The sequence below is a fragment of the Xyrauchen texanus genome, chromosome 6, assembly GCF_025860055.1.
Source record: "Xyrauchen texanus isolate HMW12.3.18 chromosome 6, RBS_HiC_50CHRs, whole genome shotgun sequence".
NCBI lineage: Eukaryota > Metazoa > Chordata > Actinopteri > Cypriniformes > Catostomidae > Xyrauchen > Xyrauchen texanus.
This window is the reverse complement of record NC_068281.1, coordinates 8,651,686-8,678,098: the sequence shown is the minus strand read 5'-3', so window position 1 is coordinate 8,678,098 and position 26,413 is coordinate 8,651,686. Positions and strand designations below refer to the sequence as shown.

The window sequence follows — 26,413 nt, the reverse complement described above, 5'->3', positions numbered from 1 at the left end:
AAACATCAAATGTTCCACTAATTCTTCCTCCATATCTTTGGTCCAATTAAACTTTCTTGATACCACAGCCATGCTAGTTGATGTTCTGTTGCGGGTACATCAGGACACCTCCCACTGAAACTTCCCGTACCCCATTTCTTGTCTCTCATTGGCTGTAGGTCAACACTGCAGTTGTATTAAGTTAAAACACATTTCACATTGCATGATTTGGAATCGCAGACAGGTCCAGATATTTAACATGCTAGATATCTCACTGACATCGGTGACGCGTCTGTGCTTCTCTCAGATCACGTCTTTGATAATTCAAAGTTTGTCATTCATGGGAGCGAGCTCTGATTTGCCTATAATTTCTGGCTTTTGCCTGCGATCTCCAAAAAACATTCGACTAGTGAAAATCGGGCCTAAAATCGTGTAGTGTATAGTCTGCATTACCTTACCTAGAGCGTAAACATAACCACATGTTAAAAAGTCTAATGTGTAATACAGAAGAAAGCAACACTACCGGGTTTCGAACACATGCTTGTTAAGTGATTGTGATTGGTTAATGCATACATTGACAAATTCGTTATTGTGACGAATTCTCTTGAGACTTATGTTGGAATGTACCAAGGTTTTTATCTGCTAAGGTGTTCTTGGTGATATCTGTCCTGTTTTTTCTCGAGCACATCCCTGAAATTATTGGTTAAAATGAATTGTCGGTGTAGTTTGGATGTGACATTCTTTACATAATTTCCTTAACTCACTAATTTAAAAATAATACAGAGTGTAGTAAATGCAGATTGTGTTCACCGAGGGTGATGTAGTTTAGGAGAAAAAAGTTTGGCTTTTTCATTTGTATAAATCAGGCCTTATGTAGAACTGGAAAGGGTTTCTCTTATTGGCCTCACATCTGTCTCCACACTGATGTAAATATCAGGGGCTGGTTGCAATAGCTGTACGTATGTTACAACTTAGCCTAGTTGTGGCGTAAATGGGCACTAAATCACAATTTACGCACTACTACATATTTGAGCATTGCACCATTAAACTTAGGTAGGATGTAACCCTACGTATAAGCTAAATATTTACCGAAGCCTCCGACCAGGAGTAATGGATAGAATAAGCTTAAGATCAGGTGGTGCACCCAAATTAAGCACTGACTTAGTTACAAACTAACTAGTAGTTACTAAGCCCTTAGTGTGAACTTTACATCCCAGCTAACATGAGAAATTACGGACAGCTGGTGCAACCCTACCCAGGCCACACCATTGATTTTAAAATAGATTTAAAAGCATACAAACAAAAAAAATGTCCACTTAAAGGTAGGGCTGGGCGATAAAAATGATATCGATATATATCACGATAAAGAAAGTCCACGATAAGCTTTTGAGGAATTTTCAAAAGCACCTTTTACACCATAATGTTTTTCCCTTCTAAATGTATCTTTATTAATCAGCATGTTACGAGCATTTAATAATAATCAAATCGAATAAACAAATCGATTTCTGTTCTAATTTTGTGAAAATGTATTAGATGTCTGGAATGGATAAGGAAAGACTAAAATTACTAGTTGGTAGACTAGTCTCTCACTTTAATGAAAATATACAAATGTTTTTTAAATAAAAAAAACAAAAACGTTTCTACATTTTCTCTCGAGTATCCCTGAACCGACATTCAGCATCATTCCACAATCACAAGGGCTTCTATGCCCCATACTTGGGTATCTGAATCTAAAGAAATATAAAAAATATTTAATTTTCATGTAAAAAATATCCCAACAAATACTGGACTGCTGTCACTATGTTTCAGAACAAACAGATGATCTTTTAACATTCATTTTCAATTAATAAATGGTAAAAGACGGTAAAATTGGTAAAAGATCCCGCAGACCCCACAGCTTTGGCCATCTCTTGACCCCCTGTGCAGTTTTGTAGAGACTATTTTGACTGTTTAGAATAAATTTTTTCTTAGTTTCTTCCATCAACTTTGAAATAAAAAGAAAGTGCAATGTGTAAATGTATATCATGATAAATATCGATATAGAACAATATGAAAAAGATTATCGTGATAACAATTTTGGCCATATTGCCCAGCCCTACTTAAAGGTGTACAAATTTTGGTTTACTTGCAGTAGCAATAGTTTTTGTTAGCAATGGCGTTGTTAAAATATTCCAATGTATACTTCGTTTTTAACGTGTTCCGGATCTTCTTTGTGAGTATACTCTTCTGACAGCAAACTAATATGAATGCGTTTGACGCATGCCCACTACAACTTCTAAGTGATACACTTTCAGTACAATCAATGGCCGGCGCATGCGCCGAAGATGCACACAGACCATGACCACGTCCACTAGTCAAGAAAACCTGGACACCTGGATTATGACGAAATTTACGTCATGCATACTGCGGATGTGCCTAATATACTTTGGCCTTAAGTGCCTCACTGTCACCCAGATTGTTGCTTGTTTTAAAGAAAAGCAGGGACTAAACATTAAGCCACAAATGCTGTCAATTGAGCTTAACTTGTATTGAACACAGAATATTTCTTTAAAGGAATAGTTCAACCAATAATGACAATTCTCACATAATTTACTCACCCTCATGCCATTCCAGATGTGTATGATTTTCTTTCTTCAGCAAACAAAAACAAAGATTTTAGAAGAATGGTACAGCTCTGTAGGTCCTCACAATGCAAGTGAATGGTGATTAGACCTTTGTAGCTCCAAAAATCACATAAAGGAAACAGAAGTAATCCATAAATTCAGACTGTTTTAACCCAGTGTTTAAATCAACATCTTCAGAAGCTATATACTAGGTGTGAGTGAGAAACCGATCAATATTAAAGTCCTTATTTACTCTAAATATCCACTTTCACTTTTACATCTGAAAGTCACATGTGGTACCTGTTTAGTTTCATGTTCACATCTGAAAGTAAAAATTAAAGTGAAGATTTAGAGGGGAAAAAAAGTACAATATAAGAATTAGTCTAATGGATTTCTTCTATGTTTATGTGATTATTGGAGCAACGAAGTTCTGATCACTATTCACTTGCATTCTGAGGACGTACAGAGCGGAAATATTCTTCTAAAATCTTTGTTTGTGTTCTGCTGAAGAAAAAAGTAATATACATCTGGGATGGCATGAAGGCGAGTAAATGATGAGAGCATTTTCATTTTTGGTTGAACTATCCAAGTATTTCTACAATGGCATCAATAATCAAAAATGTATAATTTTGCTTCATGCTTCAATTGGTCCAAGAATACTTGATGTTTTACATTTTCATGTGAAAACAACGTACAAATGACTTACTTACAGTTGACTGCATATTAAGCTTGGACATTTGAAAGATTTTGAACATCTAAAACATTTACTAAAATGTATTCGCTTGAAGGTCTAGTTGGTCTGATGCAATGATCTCAATGTTCATGTTGATAGCGTTCAGTGAATGAAGATTTCAGCATCTCATTTTAATTTAAAATGTTCAATTTAAACAGACATCTCTCCCACTCTTTCTATCTTTAGATTGTTTACCTGTAGAGGTCGAGGATCCATTTTATCAGGACCAGTATGATCAGGAGCATGTGAAGCCACCTGTGGTGTCTCTACTGCTGTCTGCAGAGCTGTACTGCCGTGCAGGGAGCTTGATCCTCAGGAGCGATGCGGCTAAACCTCTACTGGGTCATAATGCTGTCATCCAGGCCCTCGCTCAGAAAGGACTCTATGTTACTGACCAGGAGAGACTCGTCACTGAGAGAGACCTCTGCAAAACCCCCATACAGATGGCAAGTGACTTTGAATAAATGTAATTGTGCCTTGATTGTTCTGTTGTAGAACTGATGTACATTCATATTTATTTTAAAGTTAAAGTGTGTAATTTCTATACTACTAGTGCCACCAAATAGAATTGCAGATTCCCCCCCTGAGGGGGGGAACAGGCGCTACATGACTAGCATGGGAGGCAGCCGTGCCTTTTCTCTCACTATGTCTCTCACATAGGACGTGAAGTTTAGTAGATTATTTTACTACAGTTAAATAATGTTCTTACTACTAATTTGGATTCCTTTGCCCCCCTAAAGTCGCGTAATATCTCACTTACTCGTTCCGCTCCCTGGTACAATGTCAATCTGCACTCATTGAAAGTAAATGGAGAAAATGTTTTGTCTATCTGGCTTGAATAGTTATTATCTGGTGTGGAAAAATTCTACAGAACAGAACAGAAATTGAAACTGCTTTATCCTCTTATTTCGCACATATCATTGTGGATAATCAACGGAATCCAAGACATCTTTTTCAAACCATAAATAGACTCTTCAAAGTCAATGATGCCAACATCTTGACTGCTTGACTCAGTTATGTAACACCTTTCTTAATTTTTTTTTATTCTAAAATTGCTAACGTCCGTTAACAAATTCTCTCTTCACCTGCCTTACCTCCCTTTAACCATTGTTTGTCCAGTTTTTCAGATACTACTTTTTCAAATTTTTGCGGCTTGATCAAGCTGCACTTGCTAGAGTAGAATCGGGTATGAAAACTACCACTTGCATACTTGATCCTTTACCTACAAATCTATTAAAGTGTAGCTTTGATTACTTGTGCTCGGTGGTGCTCAATATAATCAAAGAATCGCTGTGCACAGGTGTTGTTACAGCTGCATTAAATATTGCTGCTGTTACTCCGGCTGCAAAAAAGCAAAACGTTGCCTTGGATAATCTAAATAACTTCCGTATCAACTCTAATCTCCTGTTTTTGGCAAACAATTTAGAGCATGTCATTGCCTCTCAGTTGTACAATCATCTCACTGTCAATAATCTCTTTGATCCACTTCAGTCTGGTTTTTGGAAATTCCAAAGTACAGAAACGTCTCTGGTTAAGGTCACCAATTACTTATTAATGGCAACTGAAGCAGGATCTCCTTGACCTTAGTGCCACATTTGACACTATTGACAATAATCTTTTACTCACCCACCTTGAAATTGTCTTTGGTGTTTCTAGGACAGATTTTAATTGTTTTAAGCCTTATTTTTTGGAACGTAGACAGTTTGTTATTTTGGGTGAGCACAGATCTGAGACTGGTCTAGTTCACACTGGTGTCCCTCACCAGTTGCCATTGATCCGGGGCAAGCATGTGTTGGTCCGGTCTGACAACACAGCGACAGTAGGGAATATATACATGGCCAAGGCTGCGCAAATACGCGTTCCCCCAGTGAGCCTACTTGCACAAACCCTGTGCAAGGTGAGGAAGGATGAGGAACAAGTCACCCTCATAGCCCCATACTAGCCCACCCAGACTTGGCTGTCGGACCTTACGCTCCTCGCGACAAAACCTCCCTGGCAAATTCCCCTGAGGAAGGACCTTCTTTCTCAGGGATGGGGTACTATCTGGCACCTGCACCCAGACCTCTGGAACCTCCACGTCTGGCCCTTGGATTTGACGCGGAAGACCTAAGTGGCCTACTGGAACAATGTCTCCAAGCAGATTCTTGCCCACTGGATCGTGGATTCCATCGCTTTGACATACCAGGCCCAGGATGTGCTTGCCCCTTTGGGTATATGAGCACACTCTACAAGGAGTGTGGCATCCGTGTGGGCACTGGCCATTGGCATCTCTTAGCAGACATCTGCAGAGCAGCGGGCTGGGCAACTCCCAATATCTTTGCGAGATTTTACAATCTCTGGGTTGAGCCGGTTTCGTCCCATGTTTTGTCAGGTTTGTTTGGTAATACGGAACAGCTGGCAAGGGGTATCACTTGTGTATAGCTTATAGCATATATGTTGTCTCTCAGTTTTCAAAAACAGTTTGGAAAAAAACAGGCACAAATGTCACAACTTACCTTTATCTTGCTGAATTGAACAGAATGATTGTCCCACAAATGCGCAAACAGGTTGGAGGTGGTCCCGTGCTTCGCTCCCACTTTTCTGCCGCATGTTTTACACAAAGGGAAACCATCTGCATTTTTATGTAACCCAAAATACTTCCACACTTATGACTTAGCCCTACTAGAAGGATTCCTTGACCCTGAAAAGCCATTGAATCAGAGTCGACTCTGGATTGGAATCAACTCTTTTTTTTAGAGTATGTGTCATTTTTGCTTTTCACTACTGACAATTTGTCTAGTTCTATTTGAAAATTAAATAAATCATTTTCTGCCCAGCCTTTGTCTTGTTATTTTCCCATTTAAACGTGATTATAGGCAGAAACCAGGGAATGACATTGTCAACTGGCATTTTAAGGTAAAATAATAAATGTCTCTAAACTGATTTTGAACAGTTATACAAGTGCGCTGTTATATTTTATGTCTTCAAAATTTATGTTGTTTTTGTCTGATCCTAGACCAGCAGTTACAGAAAAACTACAGTACTGCCCTTGGCAATGGCCTTGAATCTCAACCCTGTCTTACTAAAAATAAATGAGGAATGAGTCGAGGATTTGATTCCATAGACTCCATAGACGTCTAGAGTCTGGAATCGGAGTAGACTCCAAAAAAGTCGGAATTAAACATCCCTACACGCGAGTGCGCATGTGTATTTTGTGCCACACACGCAGTGTTGTAAATCTCAATTCGTTTTGATGGAATAAAACCTACTTTGCAATTATAAAAATCAAAACAATTTGTCTAAAACGATATCTAGAATTATCTACGGTATTTTGAAGTGCCCATGATAACAATATTGTGCATGTTAATTACATTGATATATCGTATAACCGAATACCGTCACATGCCTACCTATCAAGCATTATGCTCTGACACATCGAGCTGTGCTGCTCATGCTGGTTATGCAAGTTCAAATTTTGCTTGCAATATATCCCAATCCCTTTACCTCATTCTCTACGTCATTTCCTGTTCTTTCCACTATAATAAAAGTGGCAAAAGGCCAAAAACACAATTTTTATCAAGCAAACTAACAGATGCATTATTTTAATATCATTGTTACTGTTGCTGTTTTATGTTTAGAGGGTGTGACTGTGGTTAATTCATAATACAGAGCTTAGAAAACATACTGTTAAAGCCACTGTCTTTAAAACAACATGAAAACCATGCAGATGCATCATACAAAGCAAACCCACATTGGCCAACACAAGCTGTCTGGACCATCACAGGATTGTATGGCAGTACTTGTATGGCAGATTGTGGGACACTTGCTTGGTAAGCTTCTTGGACTTAATCTATTGCCCAGACATATGTGTTGTGGGTAAAACATAAGATGTCCAAAACATCTGTTATCTGTTAGCATCCATGAGAAGAGGCTTACCTCTGCATTTTAAATGAGTTTTAGCAAAACAACTGCCAATGCCTTACTAGCAAATACATGCACATGCTGATAGCACATATTTCTTCTAATTTTTGAAGCATCTTTGGATTTAAATCTAACCTGAATGTGTTGTAAATTAGGCCACGCCTACACTAATCTTCTTAAGTTTGTAAAGTAAGTTTTCTGTTTCCTAACATCATAGTTTTCCAAAGTAAGCATTTATAAAGAGTGTTTTCAAAGTCTCAGTTTTCAGTGTCATTCCAGTGAGGATGAGAGCCATAAACGTAGTGAAATTAATGCTTTTTAAAATGAAAATGTATTCATGTGGATGTAGGAACAGTGGAAATAGGGCTTGTTGATCCCTACGGATTATTGACAACATTTGTTCATTTTGACGGCTTAAGGATCTTTTGATTAAGCAAGATTTCCTTTTTCTAATTTCAAAGAGAAAGTTGCACTTTCTTTAAAGCTGCTGAAAGGGGGGTTTTCTGTCATTTTAGGCCAGTCACAGTTTGCATAATCACTTTTCTGTGTTGTTACTTTAAATATGTAACACAAAATAAAAGTTTTAGGTTGGAAGGTACAATCACACTAAAACTGATCTAGCTGAATCTATAAATAAACACATAATTTTTGACCACTGCTAGAATATCAGGGGATATCCTATTCTAGGTGACTCCTATTCTAATTAAGTTTATTTTAACAAAAAACAAACAAAATGAATGTTCCTCTATTGCCCTATTAATTTTTTACATAATTCTGCACACTATGAAACAGTCAGTTATGTACTCCGAGGCTTGTCATGAAGAAACAGTACATTTGTGATACAGGAACATTTTTGTTTTTTTTCTAGAGTTCTCATCTGGCGATGATTGACACCTTGATGATGGCGTACACCATTGAAATGGTCAGTGTGGAGAGAGTACTGACCTGCATAAAGAAATTAACTCCTTTCCATCCTGAGGAAGACTTTCCCTATGATGCTGAAGAGGCAATAACCACTTGGATCAATAAGGTGAGAATATCCCACAGCTTTCACTATACTGTTTAGAAACTAGTGGCCGATCTACACTCACCTAAAGGATTATTAGGAACACCTGTTCAATTTCTCATTAATGCAATTATCTAATCAACCAATCACATGGCAGTTGCTTCAATGCATTTAGGGGTGTGGTCCTGGTCAAGACAATCTCCTGAACTCCAAACTGAATGTCAGAATGGGAAAGAAAGGTGATTTAAGCAATTTTGAGCGTGGCATGGTTGTTGGTGCCAGACGGGCCGGTCTGAGTATTTCACAATCTGCTCAGTTACTGGGATTTTCACGCACAACCATTTCTAGGGTTTACAAAGTATGGTGTGAAAAGGGTAAAACATCCAGTATGCGGCAGTCCTGTGGGCGAAAATGCCTTGTTGATGCTAGAGGTCAGAGGAGAATGCGCCGACTGATTCAAGCTGATAGAAGAGCAACTTTGCTTGAAATAACCACTCGTTACAACCGAGGTATGCAGCAAAGCATTTGTGAAGCCACAACACGCACAACCTTGAGGCGGATGGGCTACAACAGCAGAAGACCCCACCGGGTACCACTCATCTCCACTACAAATAGGAAAAAGAGGCTACAATTTGCAAGAGCTCACCAAAATTGGACAGTTGAAGACTGGAAAAATGTTGCCTGGTCTGATGAGTCTCGATTTCTGTTGAGACATTCAGATGGTAGAGTCAGAATTTGGCGTAAACAGAATGAGAACATGGATCCATCATGCCTTGTTACCACTGTGCAGGCTGGTGGTGGTGGTGTAATGGTGTGGGGGATGTTTTCTTGGCACACTTTAGGCCCCTTAGTGCTAATTGGGCATCGTTTAAATGCCATGGCCTACCTGAGCATTGTTTCTGACCATGTCCATCCCTTTATGGCCACCATGTACCCATCCTCTGATGGCTACTTCCAGCAGGATAATGCACCATGTCACAAAGCTCGAATCATTTCAAATTGGTTTCTTGAACATGACAATGAGTTCACTGTACTAAAATGGCCCCCACAGTCACCAGATCTCAACCCAATACAGCATCTTTGGGATGTGGTGGAACGGGAGCTTCGTGCCCTTGATGTGCATCCCACAAATCTCCATCAACTGCAAGATGCTATCCTATCAATATGGGCCAACATTTCTAAAGAATGCTTTCAGCACCTTGTTGAATCAATGCCACGTAGAATTAAGGCAGTTCTGAAGGTGAAAGGGGGTCAAACACAGTATTAGTATGGTGTTCCTAATAATCCTTTAGGTGAGTGTATATGGGTTTTGTTTTTGTTTTGTTTTTATTTGATTGGTTTGGTTTGTTCTTTTTTAAGAGTAAATTGTCATGCGTTATGAAGTGTTCTGCATATAAACTAGTAAAAATATTTAAACATTAACAAACAAGTGAAACAACAACAACTACACTGCAACTAATCCCAAAAACAGAAGAGTTTGGATCAAAGTCCAATACAGCTTCCTCCAAATGCCAATACATGTTTAGCTTTTCACCCTGATTTCTTTTGCTTTCAGGTCTCTTTTCTGACTCCTTTCTCCTGTTGTTCAGAACATTCTCTTGTGTATATATTTGAGCCATTTCAGATTGTAAATGGATTACCGATTTTACAGGCATCTCTAGTTGACGCTCCATCTCTTATGAAAAGTCATTTTCCTTTGCTTTTTTTCTCACTAATTGTCCTCATCCAAAGTCTGGATATGAAAAAGCTTGTCATGAACTACACTATGGGATGAAACAATATCCACCTCTATGACATATTTTCCAGATAATGTGCTGTAAGGACACAACACTTCTACAAAGCGTGGTTGTTTGATTCATCCCTTTGCTTCATCTTTGTATCCTTCAAAGTATCATTTAATGCCCTGATTAAAGTGATCAGTGATGGTGCCCCTGTTGTCAACCTTGATTCCAATGATCTCACCATGAGAATATTTACTCCAAAGTGTATGGTTCCACTAGTGCGCCCAGCAGCACACCGGAAACACCTCTGTATTAAACATATTTTTTCTTAAGAATGCGGCACCCTTAAAGGTTAATTTGGTTTCAAGTTCTCTGTTGGAGTGCTCCTTTGAGTGCCAGTGGAATCCATTGAGTGTTCTCCCATGTTTATTGTTCTATCTAGATTATAATCTTTCAAAAATCAAATTATCCCTTGTGGGAACTTTCCGGTTTTTGCATAAAGAGGAAGCGGGAGATGGTGAATCTGGAAACACAGGTAAAGTTCTATTAAGCCAAACAAAAAAGCATCTTTTCAGCAAATCCTACGTTCGTGAGTGTGTATAGCTCTCCTCCCCATCTCGCACTCTGGAACGCTCTTATAACCCCTCTCGAGCTCTCACACAAGTGACCAGGGTGACTCAATCAGTAGCTTTTAAGTTCACTTTGCCAAAGTCACGGGTACCGCCTCTCTCCATGGTTTCAGGAGATTGAGGTGGTAAATCTGACTGCTCCGCCTCTATCCATTCGTTTTACCTTATAATCGATATCCCTGACTCGCCATGTGACCTCAAAGGGCCCTTGCCACTTGGTGAGTAATTTAGAGCTTGATGTGGGGAGTAAAACAAGAACTTTATCTCATGGTGCAAATTTCCATAGCTCATTCAAAAGGACATGATTCATTTGAGTTTCATACAAAATTCTCAGCATCGTGGCATGTCTTCCCTTGTGTGGCAGAATATTTAGTTAAATGCTGCTGTTCACCACTCTTTTCCATATTTTGCAAATGTATGTAGCTAATGAATATTCTGGAAATTATCACATTTATTTTGAGAAAAAACATTTTCTCAAAGACAAAAATATAATAAGAAATACTGTGTTAAAATCCCCTTGCTCTGTTAAACATCGCTTGGGAAATATTTGAAAAAGAATTGAAATTTCAAAGCAGGGCTAATAATTTTGTCTTCAACTGTATGCTAGTTTGTCAATTGGTGCATGCTTATATTACATATGTTCATTTTCTAATGCAGGTAAATGAACATCTTAGAAAACTTTTGGCCCAAGAACAGAGAATTAGAGATACAGAAGAACTCTGCACAGCTCAAAAGGTGAGGAGATATTCATTACAATTTTGAGCCTGCCACATTGAATGATTATTTCTTTAGGAGATTTTGGATGTAGATTAAAACAGACTAGACTAAGCTATGAATGCAAGTTTTCTTTTAGTACAAAAGGGTTAGGATTACCCTGTTTATGTGAAAATATTTTAAGAGTTTTCAGGGTTTAAGAAGTTTTGAGGAAATGGAAATGCTTAAATTATATTTCATTGTACAATGTAATGTAAATTATTTGTCTGGTTTAAACAACACACCTGAACAAATCCTGTGCATGGCACTAAATGTATGCCCAAAAAAGGTGTTGTGCAGCAAACTTGCTGGAAAGATAGTATGGTACTGGACTACATAATATATTTAGTCAATTTCTAATTTGTCTTGAGGAAAAGTGTTATGCATATCGTTATGGTAGAGCTGAATCAGCATGGAAGTTTGGGGTAATCTACCAAATTCCCTCAAACATTCACTCTATAGTTTAGATTTCATTCAAGGCATTTCATAAATATAATTAATATTTAATTTGCAATATTTATGAAATGCAATGTAATATTTCTCCACGTAGAAAAAATATTTCATATTTTAAGAAATTCCAGGATATAAATGAGAAATTATTTTTTAATAATATTGAGAATGATATTATTCGACACTTAGTGTGAGTCTTCTATTTTGGCCTTTTTGTTTAAGGGTTTTTGTTTGTCAGATTGTCGTTATTGAAATACAGTCACAGTGAAAGCACTGTATTGAGGAACACGTAGGCTACGTACATCTAAAAATGCATAGTGCCTATGAACTATGCACTCCAAAGTCCACTGAGCAGATCCGCTCTCTAGATTATTTATTTGTGCCAGTATATAAACAACACCTTAACAAATTAATTGGAAAAAAAAAAACATACAAACATACACAACGATATGTGCTATCGCAAGCCTTTTTGGCATTTAAAGCTTTTATCTGACTTTCCATACTTACATTTTAGATATCTACAAATGTATTATGACAAGTCACAATTATAATTTGACTAGTCAGAATGATAATTTGAGATATCTGCAATTATAATATCACTAGTATGAAAGACCATTCAAGATATCTGTAAATACATTTTGTATACATCTATACACCTAATCGAAATTCCATTTGAGATATCTACATGTACATATCTACAAGTCACACATACAAAAATACACAAAGATAATAAGATAATGAGATATCTGTAATTCAATTCTGACTAGTAAAAATTATATTTTCAGAAATCTAAATTGCACTTACCACTAGTCAATCTGTGGTGTTGACGTGATGTGCAATGACTCTTCATGAAGCTCCGCCTCCTTACTGCCTGTTGCTAACCGGTAGCGTAGTGCTAATGAAAGAGCTGTGAAAGTAAGTAGCCCACTGTTGCTGCTATTGCTACTGGATTAAGATCATGCTTGACAACATTTTAAACAATATAGATGCATTTATATAAGTTAACATGTCTCCAATTTACCATATGTAGCAAAGTGATTGTTATAAATGTACATGTTTAATAAAGACAGACAACCACAAAGTGGTATTTAAGCAATCTATAGAATTTAGAAGTTATGTATGTCAAATGTGAAATTGGGCAAATAAATGCATGATAGAGAGGTTTACATTTCAGAATTAAGGCACCCACGTTTGCTAACCCTTTAAACAGTTGAAAATGACAATCAATTAAAAAGATTGTCTCATTCTTTCATTTCTGAATTGTAGATAGCTATTAATGAATGATTGTACTATTCTATAGTTACTATAACTACTATATTCTGAATTAATGCATATGTGAATACAGTAATATGTAGTACGTGCTTTTGTATTATTTGCTAATATGGGTTTATCCATCGCATTAAAGTTGTAGCCCGCTTTATGGCAGTGTGTAACAGCTAGAGTGATGTACTGCAGTATTGTGATGAAACACGGTTCAATAAAATTCCCTCCTAATAATTAATTGCAAACCCACTGTAGACATGCAACATGCAGTGCACCAAATGTAGGGGTCCCTTCTGATTTTATTTGAGTTTATTTGGGATTGAGGGCTGATACAAATAATTACAAGTGCCCTATCAACATTGTTCATTATTATTTGATTTGTATTTGGCTAACATTTAATGATCCATTCTTTATCAGACAAAATGACAGACATTAACCATTTCCAGGGTTGGATTGGTTTTTGAAAATGTTAAGGCAGGACATCGCAAAGAGGCAATATGCATACACATTTTTGATATCTGTAAAGTAATTTACACAAGTAAGAATGTTGATTAAAGATGTATGCTAATTGAAGAAATCTCTAAAGAAAGATCTTCCTGGTCAGTTATCAAATTGAGATATCCATAAATACATGATAGATATCTTTAAAGGCGATTTGACTAGTAATAATTCAAATTAAAGATATTTCTTATTAAATTCTGTCTAATCATGAATCCAATTCAAGAAATCCACAATGGTATTTTGACTAGTACCATCTTAGTTTCGGATATAAAAAATGAATTTTGGATATCTTTAATTATAAGTAATTAAAGATATCTGAAATTTGAATTTTGACTAGTCAAAAACAAATTAGAGATACAGTATATAAAATTAAAACTTCCTAGTGAAAATTCAATGAGAGTGATCTCTAATTACAAGGTTCCTAGGAAGAAGACAATTAGATATATGTCACAGAATCACAATTTCTACTAGTAAATACTCAATTTCAGAAAATATTTTTCAATGTAACCCAATGGAAATGTGTGACTGTAGATATCTTCAGTGTATTATGACTAGTCAAAATTGCATATCAAGAATGACTACTCAAAACTGAATTATGACTAGTCATGCATTTAATGATAAATCAGCTTGCCATACACAACTGTCCCTATGTGATGCAATAATGGATTAATGGATATAATGGATGCTCAAGCAATCCAGACTGGTAATATAAACAATTAGGTACAGAATGTGTGTTAACTATATTTTCATTCAGCACATTTACCAATGAAATATAATCATAATAAATACTATAAAACAGCAAAGACATGAAACACACACTTACAAAATGGATAAAGGTGGCTGGTGTTTCAGTCAGCCATAGGTCTGTATTATTTCACTTATTTACATTAACAATAAGAGGTAGCTATCTACCCAATTCATATTACCTTGGATGCGATGATTAAACACTCTTTGTTGTTCACTGAAAGTGGATACATTTATATTGTAATAAGTATATTATTAAAAGTATACCTTTTTGTGTTTTCACAATGTTGTTGTCACAGTTGTTTAAAATTAGCTTTACATCAATGCTCATTTGATCTTCCTTGCATTCCCGGATATCATCCTCGATTTTGCCACCTGAATCTCTCAACCCTGAGACCTGAATTTCACAACCTGAAATCCATCACTTGAATAATAAAAACTTGAATTTCACAACCTAATTTTATTTTATTTTTAGGTGAATTTACACAAAATATTTTTAAATATTTAAAATGAACAGCAAAAATTTTCGATAACACCAAAGTACACCCAGTCTTTTTTCAAGAACATGAATTCAAAGCTTTTTCAAATAAAAATTCTGGTGATATAAAAATTATGCCATAGAATAAGTGTATACTACTACTGGTCTCCACCCATCCCTATTTAGATAGGTGTGTGTGTGTGTGTGTGTGTGTGTGTGCACCCACCTTTAACAGACTCATGTAGCCCTGGTTTTGATGCATTCCCATTTTAACAATCTTGCTGTTATAGCAACTGAGCTGTGTGTGTAATCCACAGGGGCGGTTCAAGAGAGAGGATTCTAAAGCACGTCCAGCTCTTTGTCTTCCTCTGGTGGACAATCTACTGAAGGACAACACAGACGGCTGTGCACTGTCCGCTCTGCTTCACTTTTACTGTCCTGACGCAGTGCCACTGGAAGGTACCATTGCAGGAAACATTTGTTTGTGGCTTGTGAGTTATGGATCTGTGTCTCCTACTAAGTTTAGTTTTTTCCCAAATTACATGTTGAATATTTTATTTATAGTCTTAAGCTCCCTTTTAGATAGCTATTTTAGGCCATGATTAGAATAGAATTCAATCTGTATCTATCACCAATCCATCACATTCATGTGACGTCATCATGAGCTACATGCTCTTGGTTTTAACACATCCAGTTTTTTGGGCATGTAATGATACACAAATTTCTCAATAATTTTCAGTAGCCTCATAATATGATTCACTCATTTTTCCTACCCCTAACATTTTTAAAAAGCATTGTTTCCTGGACGAAGAGTAATAATATATTACTATTATTAAGCCTAATTTTAGGGTTGAGGTCTAAGGTAAAGTCTAAGGGGCCGTTCACACTGTGTGCGTTCTTGCATCAGTCTGCACTGTTTTTTTGTTTGTTTTTTGTTTTAGTTTTTTCTATGTAAACATGCACTAGATGGACATCTTTGACTGTTGTGGTGTCTATTGCTGTTTTTTAAGTGTCTCGTACACGAGTGCCACATTTTGAGGACTGTGTTGAAATAAAAAATAGTTCAATTCTTAAGACGCTATACACTTGTGTGTTGTTTCATTCAATTGCACTTCCATTTCATGGAAAAACTAATTCTGTGTGTGAAGTGTGAACAGCCCCTAATACTTGTCCCTAAAAATTAAGACTAGATTTTGACAAGTCTAAGCACATAATCTAGGAAAGCATCATACCAAACTGGACACTATATCTTAGGCAGACAGAGTGTGTTCTCAATGTCTCAAGTTTGTGTTTCACAAGTTTGAGGTGGACAGTAGTTGTTGAGAAACTGTAGTACAGACTCCAACAGAGGCCTGCACAGACAAACCCTCTACAAAATACCCAGTAGAAACATAGCCCTTAATCTGGCCCTGTAGATAACAGAAGTGCACACACACAAACGGCATCAGTAAAACAAGATTATATAGAACTAAACTCTTTAAAGTCCATTATGACTGGAAGAAAAAAAAAACTTCAGTTATTAAGAGCCAACTGAATGATACTGTACAAACTTTTGTAACTTTACAAAATTCCTATACAAACACTTTTTCTGGTAATTAAACTCAACTTGTGCTCTTTGGCGTTGTAAGATCTGTTTCAAGAAACTAACTTATTTGTACTGGCTAAGCCTGTGCTAAGCCAGGGACTTTCATTATACATGAGCATAATCTTAACAATGAATGTTGCAAATCAATGGGAAAGGAAGCATAAAGCTGACAGAGAAAGAGAGAGTTATTATTAGATATTACATGAGGATGGAAGAAAAACTGAGAGGAAGGAAAAGACAGAGCAAGTAGGAGTGAGTGAATGGAAGTTTGAGAGAGAACTGTGGAACAGTTATTCAAACGTAAACACATACCCACCCAATGACTCAAGAGAGTGCTCATTACATCACACATTCTGTACCCTCCCCTAGATACTTTATTAAAACTTTATTGGGTTCTACTTGTATTTGTAACAGCCCCCTCAGATAAATTCCTAACACCATTGGCTGTTGTGTGGTTTGTTCCCTCCTCTTAGATATCTGTGTGAAAGAAACCATGTCATTGGCTGACAGTCTGTACAATCTTCAGCTGATCCAGGAGTTCTGCAGAGAAAATTTCAACAACTGCTGTCACTTCACCCTGGAGGATATGCTCTATGCCTCCAGCACCATTAAGGTAAAACCTGATGTCCACATTCTGAACTCTGAACTTCTTAATAATGAAGAGCATTGATGTCAGGTACTGTGTTTTGAGATTTTCAACTTCAACTGGAATGATACAGTATGATGAATGAGACAGTACTGTAGAGTATATGTTTATCTTGAATGTACTGTATATCTAGACTTAGCTACTATGCTATGCTATGCTGCAAAGGCACATCGCAGTAACTAAACTTTTGCCAAAACTGAGTCATGACAGAAATCGTTCCTGAACATTCCTGTAACAGATGGGTTACTATAATCTGTTTTAGAAGGAAAAAAAAAAGTATGAAAATTGCAGTAACAAAAAAATTCAAACTTAAACCAAGTAACTTTGAAACTATTTTTCTCAGGTGCAGTGACAGAGAAGTTTCTGTGTTTTGCCTTTGTTGGGCATTATGGGTAAATGCATGAGGATTGTACACAAGCATCACTATTACTATTGCTCAAAAATGTTTTTTAACAAAACCATTTGACTAACCTTAACCTTAACTTAAGCATTAAACTTTGGGCATTTAACTATTTGTGCTACATTACGGACAGGAATGATGCCTCAAATTGTATGGCTCGTTTAGGAAAGTTGTGCTATTAATTTTCTAAGGGACGAGAACATGACGGCAAGATTTGCGCAAGCAAGCACCACATTTTCTTCTAGTAATGTAAATATCTATTTTTGTATACAATTATAGATTTTATTGCACTGCATTATAAAAGAGAGAGTTTGGTTTTTCAGTGTTTCAAACTGGTGCTTTTTAGAATACATATTGTGGGCTGAATTGCACTTTTTATGGTGATTTTACAATGAACACTGGAATATTTCAAGGAACTCTAGCGGGGCTGATGCAGGAAGGGAAAAATGGCCAGTGCGTGTTTTCAATCTGACCGTTTGGGATGACTGAGTCATAGTTTGTGTGTGTGGATGTGTGTGTCTGGATTTTATATCAGAACACTCTTGCAGTTGCCGCCAAGTGTGCCGACTTGTGTAAGGTTGGTATGTTAGCAGAGTGGTTTCCATTAATAAAAACAGCCCTAAGTTTGTAGCCTGTCTATTTAACGTGTTCATTTTGTACGATAAATGATGTAAAAAAATTACGTTTAAAAAAATGTACGCAATTAATCGTGTCCCCCAACCTGTACGTAAATTCTGCAATAAGGAATGTTCCTACCATTAGAGCAATTCAAGCTTTATGTACCACCTTGATGTGGCTGTAGGCGGTGAGTGGGCCAGATGTACAGGCAACACGCCTAGTCAAACCAACTAATGAGCAGGCAGCATACAGCCTTCATCGACAGGTTTTTGCGCTCGAAGATGCTCGAGATGTTTTTCAAAGTTTTAAAGGGCACCTATTATGGCATTTAAAATGTTCCTAATATTGTTTTGGGAGTCCCCAACAACAGTTTTACATGCATGCAATGACAAAAAACACTTTTATTGTCTTATAATATGCATTTATGTTTACCTGATTTGCTCACCGACTCCCAAATGATTCGTTCAACGACTCATTTTTCCAAACCCCTCCTTTGCTTGACGCTAATCTGCGGTGATTGGTCAGATGACCCAGTCAGTTGTGATTGGTATACTCTGTGCAGAGATTGTCGGAAACGGAACGCCCATCACCGCTTTGTAGTAAAAATATCTAAATCAGAGAAGGAATTTGAGTTGATTTATGTTAGCGATCATAGCCCAAAGTTCGGTGGTAAACACCCAATCAGTTATTGTTTGCGTTAGCCCAACGCATAAACATATTGGTAAAGCACTGCTTTACTACAAGTTATTGCTCTATTCTTTATGACAACTCAAACATTTCACATATTTCAAAAACATTGACATTGGAGACCTAGAAGCTGCGCTGAGCGTAACTTACACAACACACACAAATACTTATTAAGCATGCTAAAAAACACATAAAAGCAACAATTATTAATAATACTTACAGGTTGTGATTCGGAGGAGGAAGCTGATCCAAATAAACTTGGTACTGAACCTTCCTTTAGTATCAACCGGCTCGCGAATCCACACTCGAAAGCATTCATGTTCGTAAAGCAATCATCATTAAAATGACGTGAACACAGCACAAGGTTCGGGCTATACTTGTGTGTATAGTTGTAAATATAAACTCTAGCCACTGATTCTTCACATGCTCGTCCCTGGGCAGTGAAAAAAAGGTCGCTTTTGATATGCACTTCAGAACACAGCGACTTGTTGTCGACATGATGTTTTCAAGTTTTCCCTGGTGTCTGCGCGCGCAATGAGTGGGCGCGGCCAATTTGATAATTTTTCGTCTTGACGTCACAACGAAAAGGAAAATGACTCATTGGAAAAACGATTCATTACATTGACTCAGAGTCGACTCCTACTTTTGAGAGACAATAACTTTTTTTACGGTGAACTTTCATATATAAAACTTTGCAGGATGTTTTTGTTCACTTAAATCTATGTTACACACTACATGAAAGGTAATTTTCAAAATTCCATAATAGGTTCCCTTTAAACTACACTTTAATTGACATATCATAGATTTACAGTGCTTATGGCAAGAAGCGCTAAAAACTAGTGAGATGCTACACAACTAAAGTGAGATGCTCCCCCCTGGACGTCCCCCCTGAGCATTTTCGCCATTTGTCTGTCGTGAGACCCCCAGTGACCCCCGAGCGATCTGGAACGCGGTCAACCAAAGTATACTTTGTCATTTAGCCTCCCTTGCTGCCTTTCTCTGACAGACCAAAACTGGTTATAACACCAGCCAGTTGAGCATATTTTCAGGATGAACTGGCAATGCTTGATTTGTAGCCAGTGAGTTACTGTAATACCATATGAGAACAATTTCTGTGGCTGAATTTCAATTTCAGCTACCTCAGCCAATCACATGCTCTCCAGTTAAGCAATGTCACATTTGATGAATTCTCTGGTGATTTAAACCTTGTGTGGTGTGATTGCTCTGTGATAATTTTTTCATGATGCGTAACAGCCATTGACTGTCCTAAAATAATGGTGTCAGGACCGAATAATTCCCCAGAGAGTAGAAGAAGCAGAGTGCTGGGTCTGTTCTGTTCATGTCAACCCGTCCCGGTTGCTTTTTTTTGCTGTTGATGAATCAGAACACCCTTTGATATGCTCTACAAAAAGAGACTCTTCTCAAGGCTGTTGTGCTGTTGCCTTCAATACAGTATATTTTAAAGCTTTATGCACCACGGACAGTCAGTTTATTTGGCACAGATATTACGGCATTTCAATAGCTTAAGTTTGTGCTTGTGTTTTTTGTCCAAGACAACCTAACCAAATAAAGTCACTGCCTAATGATGGCTCGATGTTGAGATCACATGACTAGCCGTGTCTTGCGATTGGACTGTATTAATGAACACAGACTTGGGAAGGGATTGTTAACCTAAAAATGAAAATTATCTCAGAATTTACGCATGCTAATGCAATCCCAGATGTGTATGACTTTCTTTCTTCTGCTGAACACATACAAAGTTTTAGAAGAATATCTCAGCTCTGAAGGTCCATACAATGCATGTGAATGGTGACTAGAGGTTGACCGATAGTGGATTTTACAGATACAGATAACTAAGTTGGGCAGTACCTGCCGAGTACCAAGTAATCAATCGATAGATTTTAAAATTCATACCAAATGAAGGAAATTACATTCAAAGTAAAATAGAACTGAATTAAATACAAAAATAAACAGTAATGACTGAACCATGAAAATGTATTGTACTTTTTTAAAATGAAAGAAATATTTAAATATTAATATATATTAACTAATATTCGATATGACAGTGTGTACTGTAGTGTACTGTATACATACCTTTTAGTATTTAGAGGAGTGGTGGTGGTGTAGTGGGCTAAAGCACATAACTGTTAATCAGGAGGTCGCTGGTTCGATCCCCACAGCCACCACCATTGTGTCCTTGAGCAAGGCACTTAACTCCAGGTTGCTCTGGGGGGATTGTCCCTGTAATAAGTGCACTGTAAGTCGCTTTGGATAAAAGCGTCTGCTAAAGTGTAAATGTAGTTGTTGATGTTTTAAATCCGCATCTAAGGTGTTCCGCTCCATGCAGAGTGTAGTCTCACATGTCAAAACAAACACCACAAGGCATCAGTGAAGTGATAGTTTTTATTTCACCTCTAGAGGCCGCTCTCATACTGTAAAATGACAGCGGACCCTTCCAAGCCACTCCAGCACCGGACACCACGGGGAAAAACTATCGGGGTGTATCTTTGCCGATAACCGATATTTCCAGCAATCTGTTATCTGTGCCGATTAGCCGTCAAAACCTTTAATGGTGTCCAGAACTTTGGGTCCTATAAAGGTCCTATAAATCTCCCCGTTTGATCAGTGGGTGGTGATACAGTGAGGAAAATAAGTATTTGAACACCCTGCTATTTTGCAAGTTCTCCCACTTAGAAATCATGGAGGGGTCTGAAATTGTCATCGTAGGTGCATGTCCACTGTGAGAGACATAATCTAAAAAAAAAAATCCAGAAATCACAATGTATGATTTTTTAACTATTTATTTGTATGATACAGCTGCAAATAAGTATTTGAACACCTGAGAAAATCAATGTTAATATTTGGTACAGTAGCCTTTGTTTGCAATTACAGAGGTCAAACGTTTCCTGTAGTTTTTCACCAGGTTTGCACACACTGCAGGAGGGATTTTGGCCCACTCCTCCACACAGATCTTCTTTAGATCAGTCAGGTTTCTGGGCTGTCGCTGAGAAACACGGAGTTTGAGCTCCCTCCAAAGATTCTCTATTGGGTTTAGGTCTGGAGACTGGCTAGGCCACGCCAGAACCTTGATATGCTTCTTACAGAGCCACTCCTTGGTTAACCTGGCTGTGTGCTTCGGGTCATTGTCATGTTGGAAGACCCAGCCTCGACCCATCTTCAATGCTCTAACTGAGGGAAGGAGGTTGTTCCCCAAAATCTCGCAATACATGGCCCGGTCATCCTCTCCTTAATACAGTGCAGTCGCCCTGTCCCATGTGCAGAAAAACACCCCCAAAGCATGATGCTACCACCCCCATGCTTCACAGTAGGGATGGTGTTCTTGGGATGGTACTCATCATTCTTCTTCCTCCAAACACGGTTAGTGGAATTATGACCAAAAAGTTCTATTTTGGTCTCATCTGACCACATGACTTTCTCCCATGACTCCTCTGGATCATCCAAATGGTCATTGGAAAACTTAAGACGGGCCTTGACATGTGCTGGTTTAAGCAGGGGAACCTTCCGTGCCATGCATGATTTCAAACCATGATGTCTTAGTGTATTACCAACAGTAACCTTGGAAACGGTGGTCCCAGCTCTTTTCAGGTCATTGACCAGCTCCTCCCGTGTAGTTCTGGGCTGATTTCTCACCTTTCTTAGGATCATTGAGACCCCACGAGGTGAGATCTTGCATGGAGCCCCAGTCTGAGGGAGATTGACAGTCATGTTTAGCTTCTTCCATTTTCTAATGATTGCTCCAACAGTGGACCTTTCTTCACCAAGCTGCTTGGCAATTTCCCGTAGCCCTTTCCAGCCTTGTGGAGGTGTACAATTTTGTCTAGTGTCTTTGGACAGCTCTTTGGTCTTGGCCATATTAGCAGTTGGATTCTTACTGATTGTATGGGGTGGACAGGTGTCTTTATGCAGCTAACGACCTCAAACAGGTGCATCTAATTTAGGATAATAAATGGAGTGGAGGTGGACATTTTAAAGGCAGACTAACAGGTCTTTGAGGGTCAGAATTCTAGCTGATAGACAGGTGTTCAAATACTTATTTGCAGCTGTATCATACAAATAAATGGTTACAAAATCATATATTGTGATTTTTGGATTTTTTTTTTTTTAGATTATGTCTCTCACAGTGGACATGCACCTACGATGACAATTTCAGACCCCTCCATGATTTCCAAGTGGGAGAACTTGCAAAATAGCAGGGTGTTCAAATACTTATTTTCCTCACTGTATGTATGAAAAATGCAAATCGCCGAAAAGAAGATGGAAGTGACATGTATGGTACAAAAGGACTTAAATATTGATCTATGTCTCACCCAAACCTATAGTAACGCTTCTGAAGACATGGATTTCACCACTGGAGTCAGATGCGTAGGCGGAAATCTCGGGGGGGATCTCCTCTATCTGAGGGTTCTCCCCCCCTAAAATATCATTAAAATATGTGTATTGTAAATAATATAATGATATATTCTTAAAATAATTGTTTAAGAAATAAAATAATACAAATGCAAATGGGGCAACAACAAAAAACCCCTTGGTGTCCCCTTCAAAAATTGCTCTTGAGAATTGTTATATTTATTGTCCCCCCCAACTTTTTGATGAAATTTTCGCCCCTGTGTAGATGTAAGTAAACAATTAAAATGTTGCAGGTCAGAAGTCTTGCTGTTGCTCTTTTACATTTGGCTGAAAGCCAGTAATGCTACTCAATATAAATCAGCCATCCATAGAGAAGAGGCTTCATTTTGGCTCTGAAGAAGACAAGTTATATTTTTGTGCCTAGCGTTTCTCATAAAATGCACTACATACATAACTATAACGTTTTCAGTGATGCTTAAAGCAGCCGCGGCCTGTGCATTTTAAGTCTAGGCTTTCAGTGCAATTCATGCCATTAAGAAAATCATATATTACATGGCAGTCAACTAATAATACCAACAGACATTTTAAAAACACGTCCATGCAGAAAAGCCAAAACCAAGGAGATCTAATACCAAGAAAATTCTCTCCAATATTTGCCATTTAAATTTTGCTTGCAATATATTTTGTTTCTTCAGGGTACACGGTTACTTTTCAAAATTTGTTCCGACACTGAATGCTCATGCAGCCTAATTTACACTTAACAACAAAACTCCTGATGTTGCTATAACAATGCAAAAAGCACTTACCAATTTACTTGAAGTGAAAATCAGTCCTCCTTTCCTGTTGATGCACGATCATGCAGAACATCTCAGGTTTTTAAATCCATAAGGATCTCTTTCTCAATGGTGATGACAGCCGACTCTTGCGCTCTTCGCTTTAAAATTACATACATCACTTAAAGCCAGCTAGAAGGCCTGGACTGGGACATATCCTAAAGACCACACCCACCAAGAACAAATAAATCAATCTGATTGGCTCATGAATCTGACAATCTGACTTTAGATGCCCATTCGTTTGCACTGTTGAGGGATTCTGTGGAAATTCTGAAGGCCTGACAGGGTAGAGCTCAGACTCACATGCTGTTTTGATTTGGGCATGCAATTTGTGGAAAAAGTTGTCACACTTTGCTTGTAAGCATCAAGGAAAACATTCTGATTGGATAAACCTTTTGTTTTTTGCTATTCGCTTGTAGATGAATTAGGAGTGGAAAGCGATTGAAAATACAGAGGCAAAAGGGTCAATGAGAATAAAAGGATGAAAGAATATGTATTTATTTGGCATGTTACGCCAGCAGAAAAGGCTTTGCTGGCCCTGAGAAATCGCCACTGGCTTAAGCCAGTGATCTTACACTTCATAGTCTGTAAGGATCTGTTAAGACATTACAAGAGAAGATTTACTTCTCTTCCATTGCTGACTTCATTCATTCTTTTTTGTTGCTTTGGAGCTGAAATTCAGGAGAGATTACCCTAATTTTATCTATGACGATTTTTCAAGGATACTTTGTCTTTGCTCTATACCATATCTTCCTATTTATGTCAGTGTGTGCCTGTGTGTGTTTTCAGAATAACTACCTTGTGTTTATGGCTGAGCTGTTCTGGTGGTGTGAAGTTGTGAAACCGTCTTTTGTTCAGCCCCGCAGAGTCATTAACAAAGGTGAGGTTCGTCTTGTCTCGTCTAATTATGTTTGATGTATTTGCCTTGCATTTTGTTAACACTGAGTTTGTTTATATCTCTCTTTCTGTAGTTTCCGACCCATCACAATCCAATAAAATGGCACCTATAACCAAACAAAACCTGATCCACAGACCAGGCAGTCCAGACCAGTCTAGGTTTGTGAACGTTGTAACACAATAAAACAGTGACATTTTCATGGGTTTTCTTTTCTTTCTTTTTTTTTGACAATTTATCATATAAAAGTGCACCAGATTATTAGAGTCTGACGTTATACATTATTTAAAACACAACATTTTCTCCCATAGGTCACAACCTAAAAATGACAACTCAGGTAAGAGTTAAAATATAGCCTGGCACTATTAAAAGCCCCTTAACTGGCACCGTCCCATATTTGGGATGTTTTTCTGCTTTTTGCATTTTTTTTATGTTTATTGGACTATATTACCTTCAAATCCAACTTTAATATTGACAAACCTTGTATCGTTTGAAAGCTACAAGTCTCTAGCTTCGAAACATGGCCACTATTATGCAATCTGACATATCACAGGCATTTCCAGCATACCATCGGAATGGTGTTCACTATTGAAAATAGACTCTTTTAATCTTAAACAGCAAAAATTTAGGAAAAAAATACAGATCATCCATTTTTGGATTATTGCGTAATATATAATGTCTATTATCAATAAAATATTGATTATAAAGCTTATTTTATCAATCAGAATCAAGATCTCTGCTATTTTGGTGAAACTTCCATGTTGTTTGAGCCCACCCACGAGTCTCTCTGTGATTCAGAGCCGGAGCTGTCAATCAAACCAAATCAAAGGCTCCATGGCCTCTCCAAAATGCACATTGGCTGTTTCAGTGAAAGGATCCAGCCAATGGATCTCTAGTCAAGATTTGATTGGCAGGTCATGTAGCCATTGTTATGATGTTTCTGTGGTTACAGGCGTTGACCTTGCTCATTCCAAAACAGTAATGTCACCCTAGTGTTCATTTGAAGAGAGAACCAAAGGCCACCACTATGGCTCTGCACTTTCTGCTGTTTCTGATGACCGATCGGAGCCGAAATAAAACCTTTTGCTGCTTCTTTCGATGGATCTATGCAAAAACACTTTTGGATAGATTTGAGTGCTTTGGAATAAGTTCCACACCATTTGGATTAGGGATGCACAATTCCTGGATCGGTATCGGCTCGGATACTGACGATTTTAGATGGATCGGGTATCGGTCCGACAAGCCCGATCCAAATCCGATACTATGTGTTAGTCATGTTTGTTCTTGTCAAGCTCCAAAAATTACATAAAAGAACCATAAAAACACCATTGTTGTAGTTCATATGACTTGTGCATTTTATTCAAAGCCACTTGAAGACGTGCGATAGCTCTGTGAATCACAAAAGGCAAAAGGTAATATGCACATGCTGCGCCAGTGCGTTATGGAATGGTGCTGCTCTGTTCTGGCTTAGCAGTTAAGGCTCTGGATTACTGACTGAAAGGCCAGTGGTTCAAGCCCCAGCACCACCAAGAGACCACTGTTGGGCAAGGCCCTTGACCCTATCTTCTCCAGGGGCGCTGTTTCATGCGCTCTGACCCCAACTTAGTTGGGATATGCGAAA

At 37.9% G+C, this 26,413-nt stretch overlaps 1 protein-coding gene across 2 annotated transcripts in view; it reads left to right on the top strand.

The window, feature by feature from the left end:
* The window catches only part of LOC127645512 (calmodulin-regulated spectrin-associated protein 2-like), a 49,144-nt gene that overhangs the window by 10,179 nt on the left and 12,552 nt on the right, over positions 1–26,413 (top strand). The window contains exons 2-9 of one of the 2 annotated variants that reach the window (XM_052129155.1): positions 3,502–3,761; positions 8,084–8,245; positions 11,229–11,306; positions 15,078–15,219; positions 16,819–16,958; positions 24,687–24,777; positions 24,869–24,953; positions 25,104–25,129. In XM_052129155.1, the coding sequence (XP_051985115.1) occupies positions 3,502–3,761; positions 8,084–8,245; positions 11,229–11,306; positions 15,078–15,219; positions 16,819–16,958; positions 24,687–24,777; positions 24,869–24,953; positions 25,104–25,129 (984 nt within the window). Of the gene's footprint in view, positions 1–3,501; positions 3,762–8,083; positions 8,246–11,228; positions 11,307–15,077; positions 15,252–16,818; positions 16,959–24,686; positions 24,778–24,868; positions 24,954–25,103; positions 25,130–26,413 lie in introns of those variants that run through there. The other variant, XM_052129156.1, reaches the window with a different exon arrangement.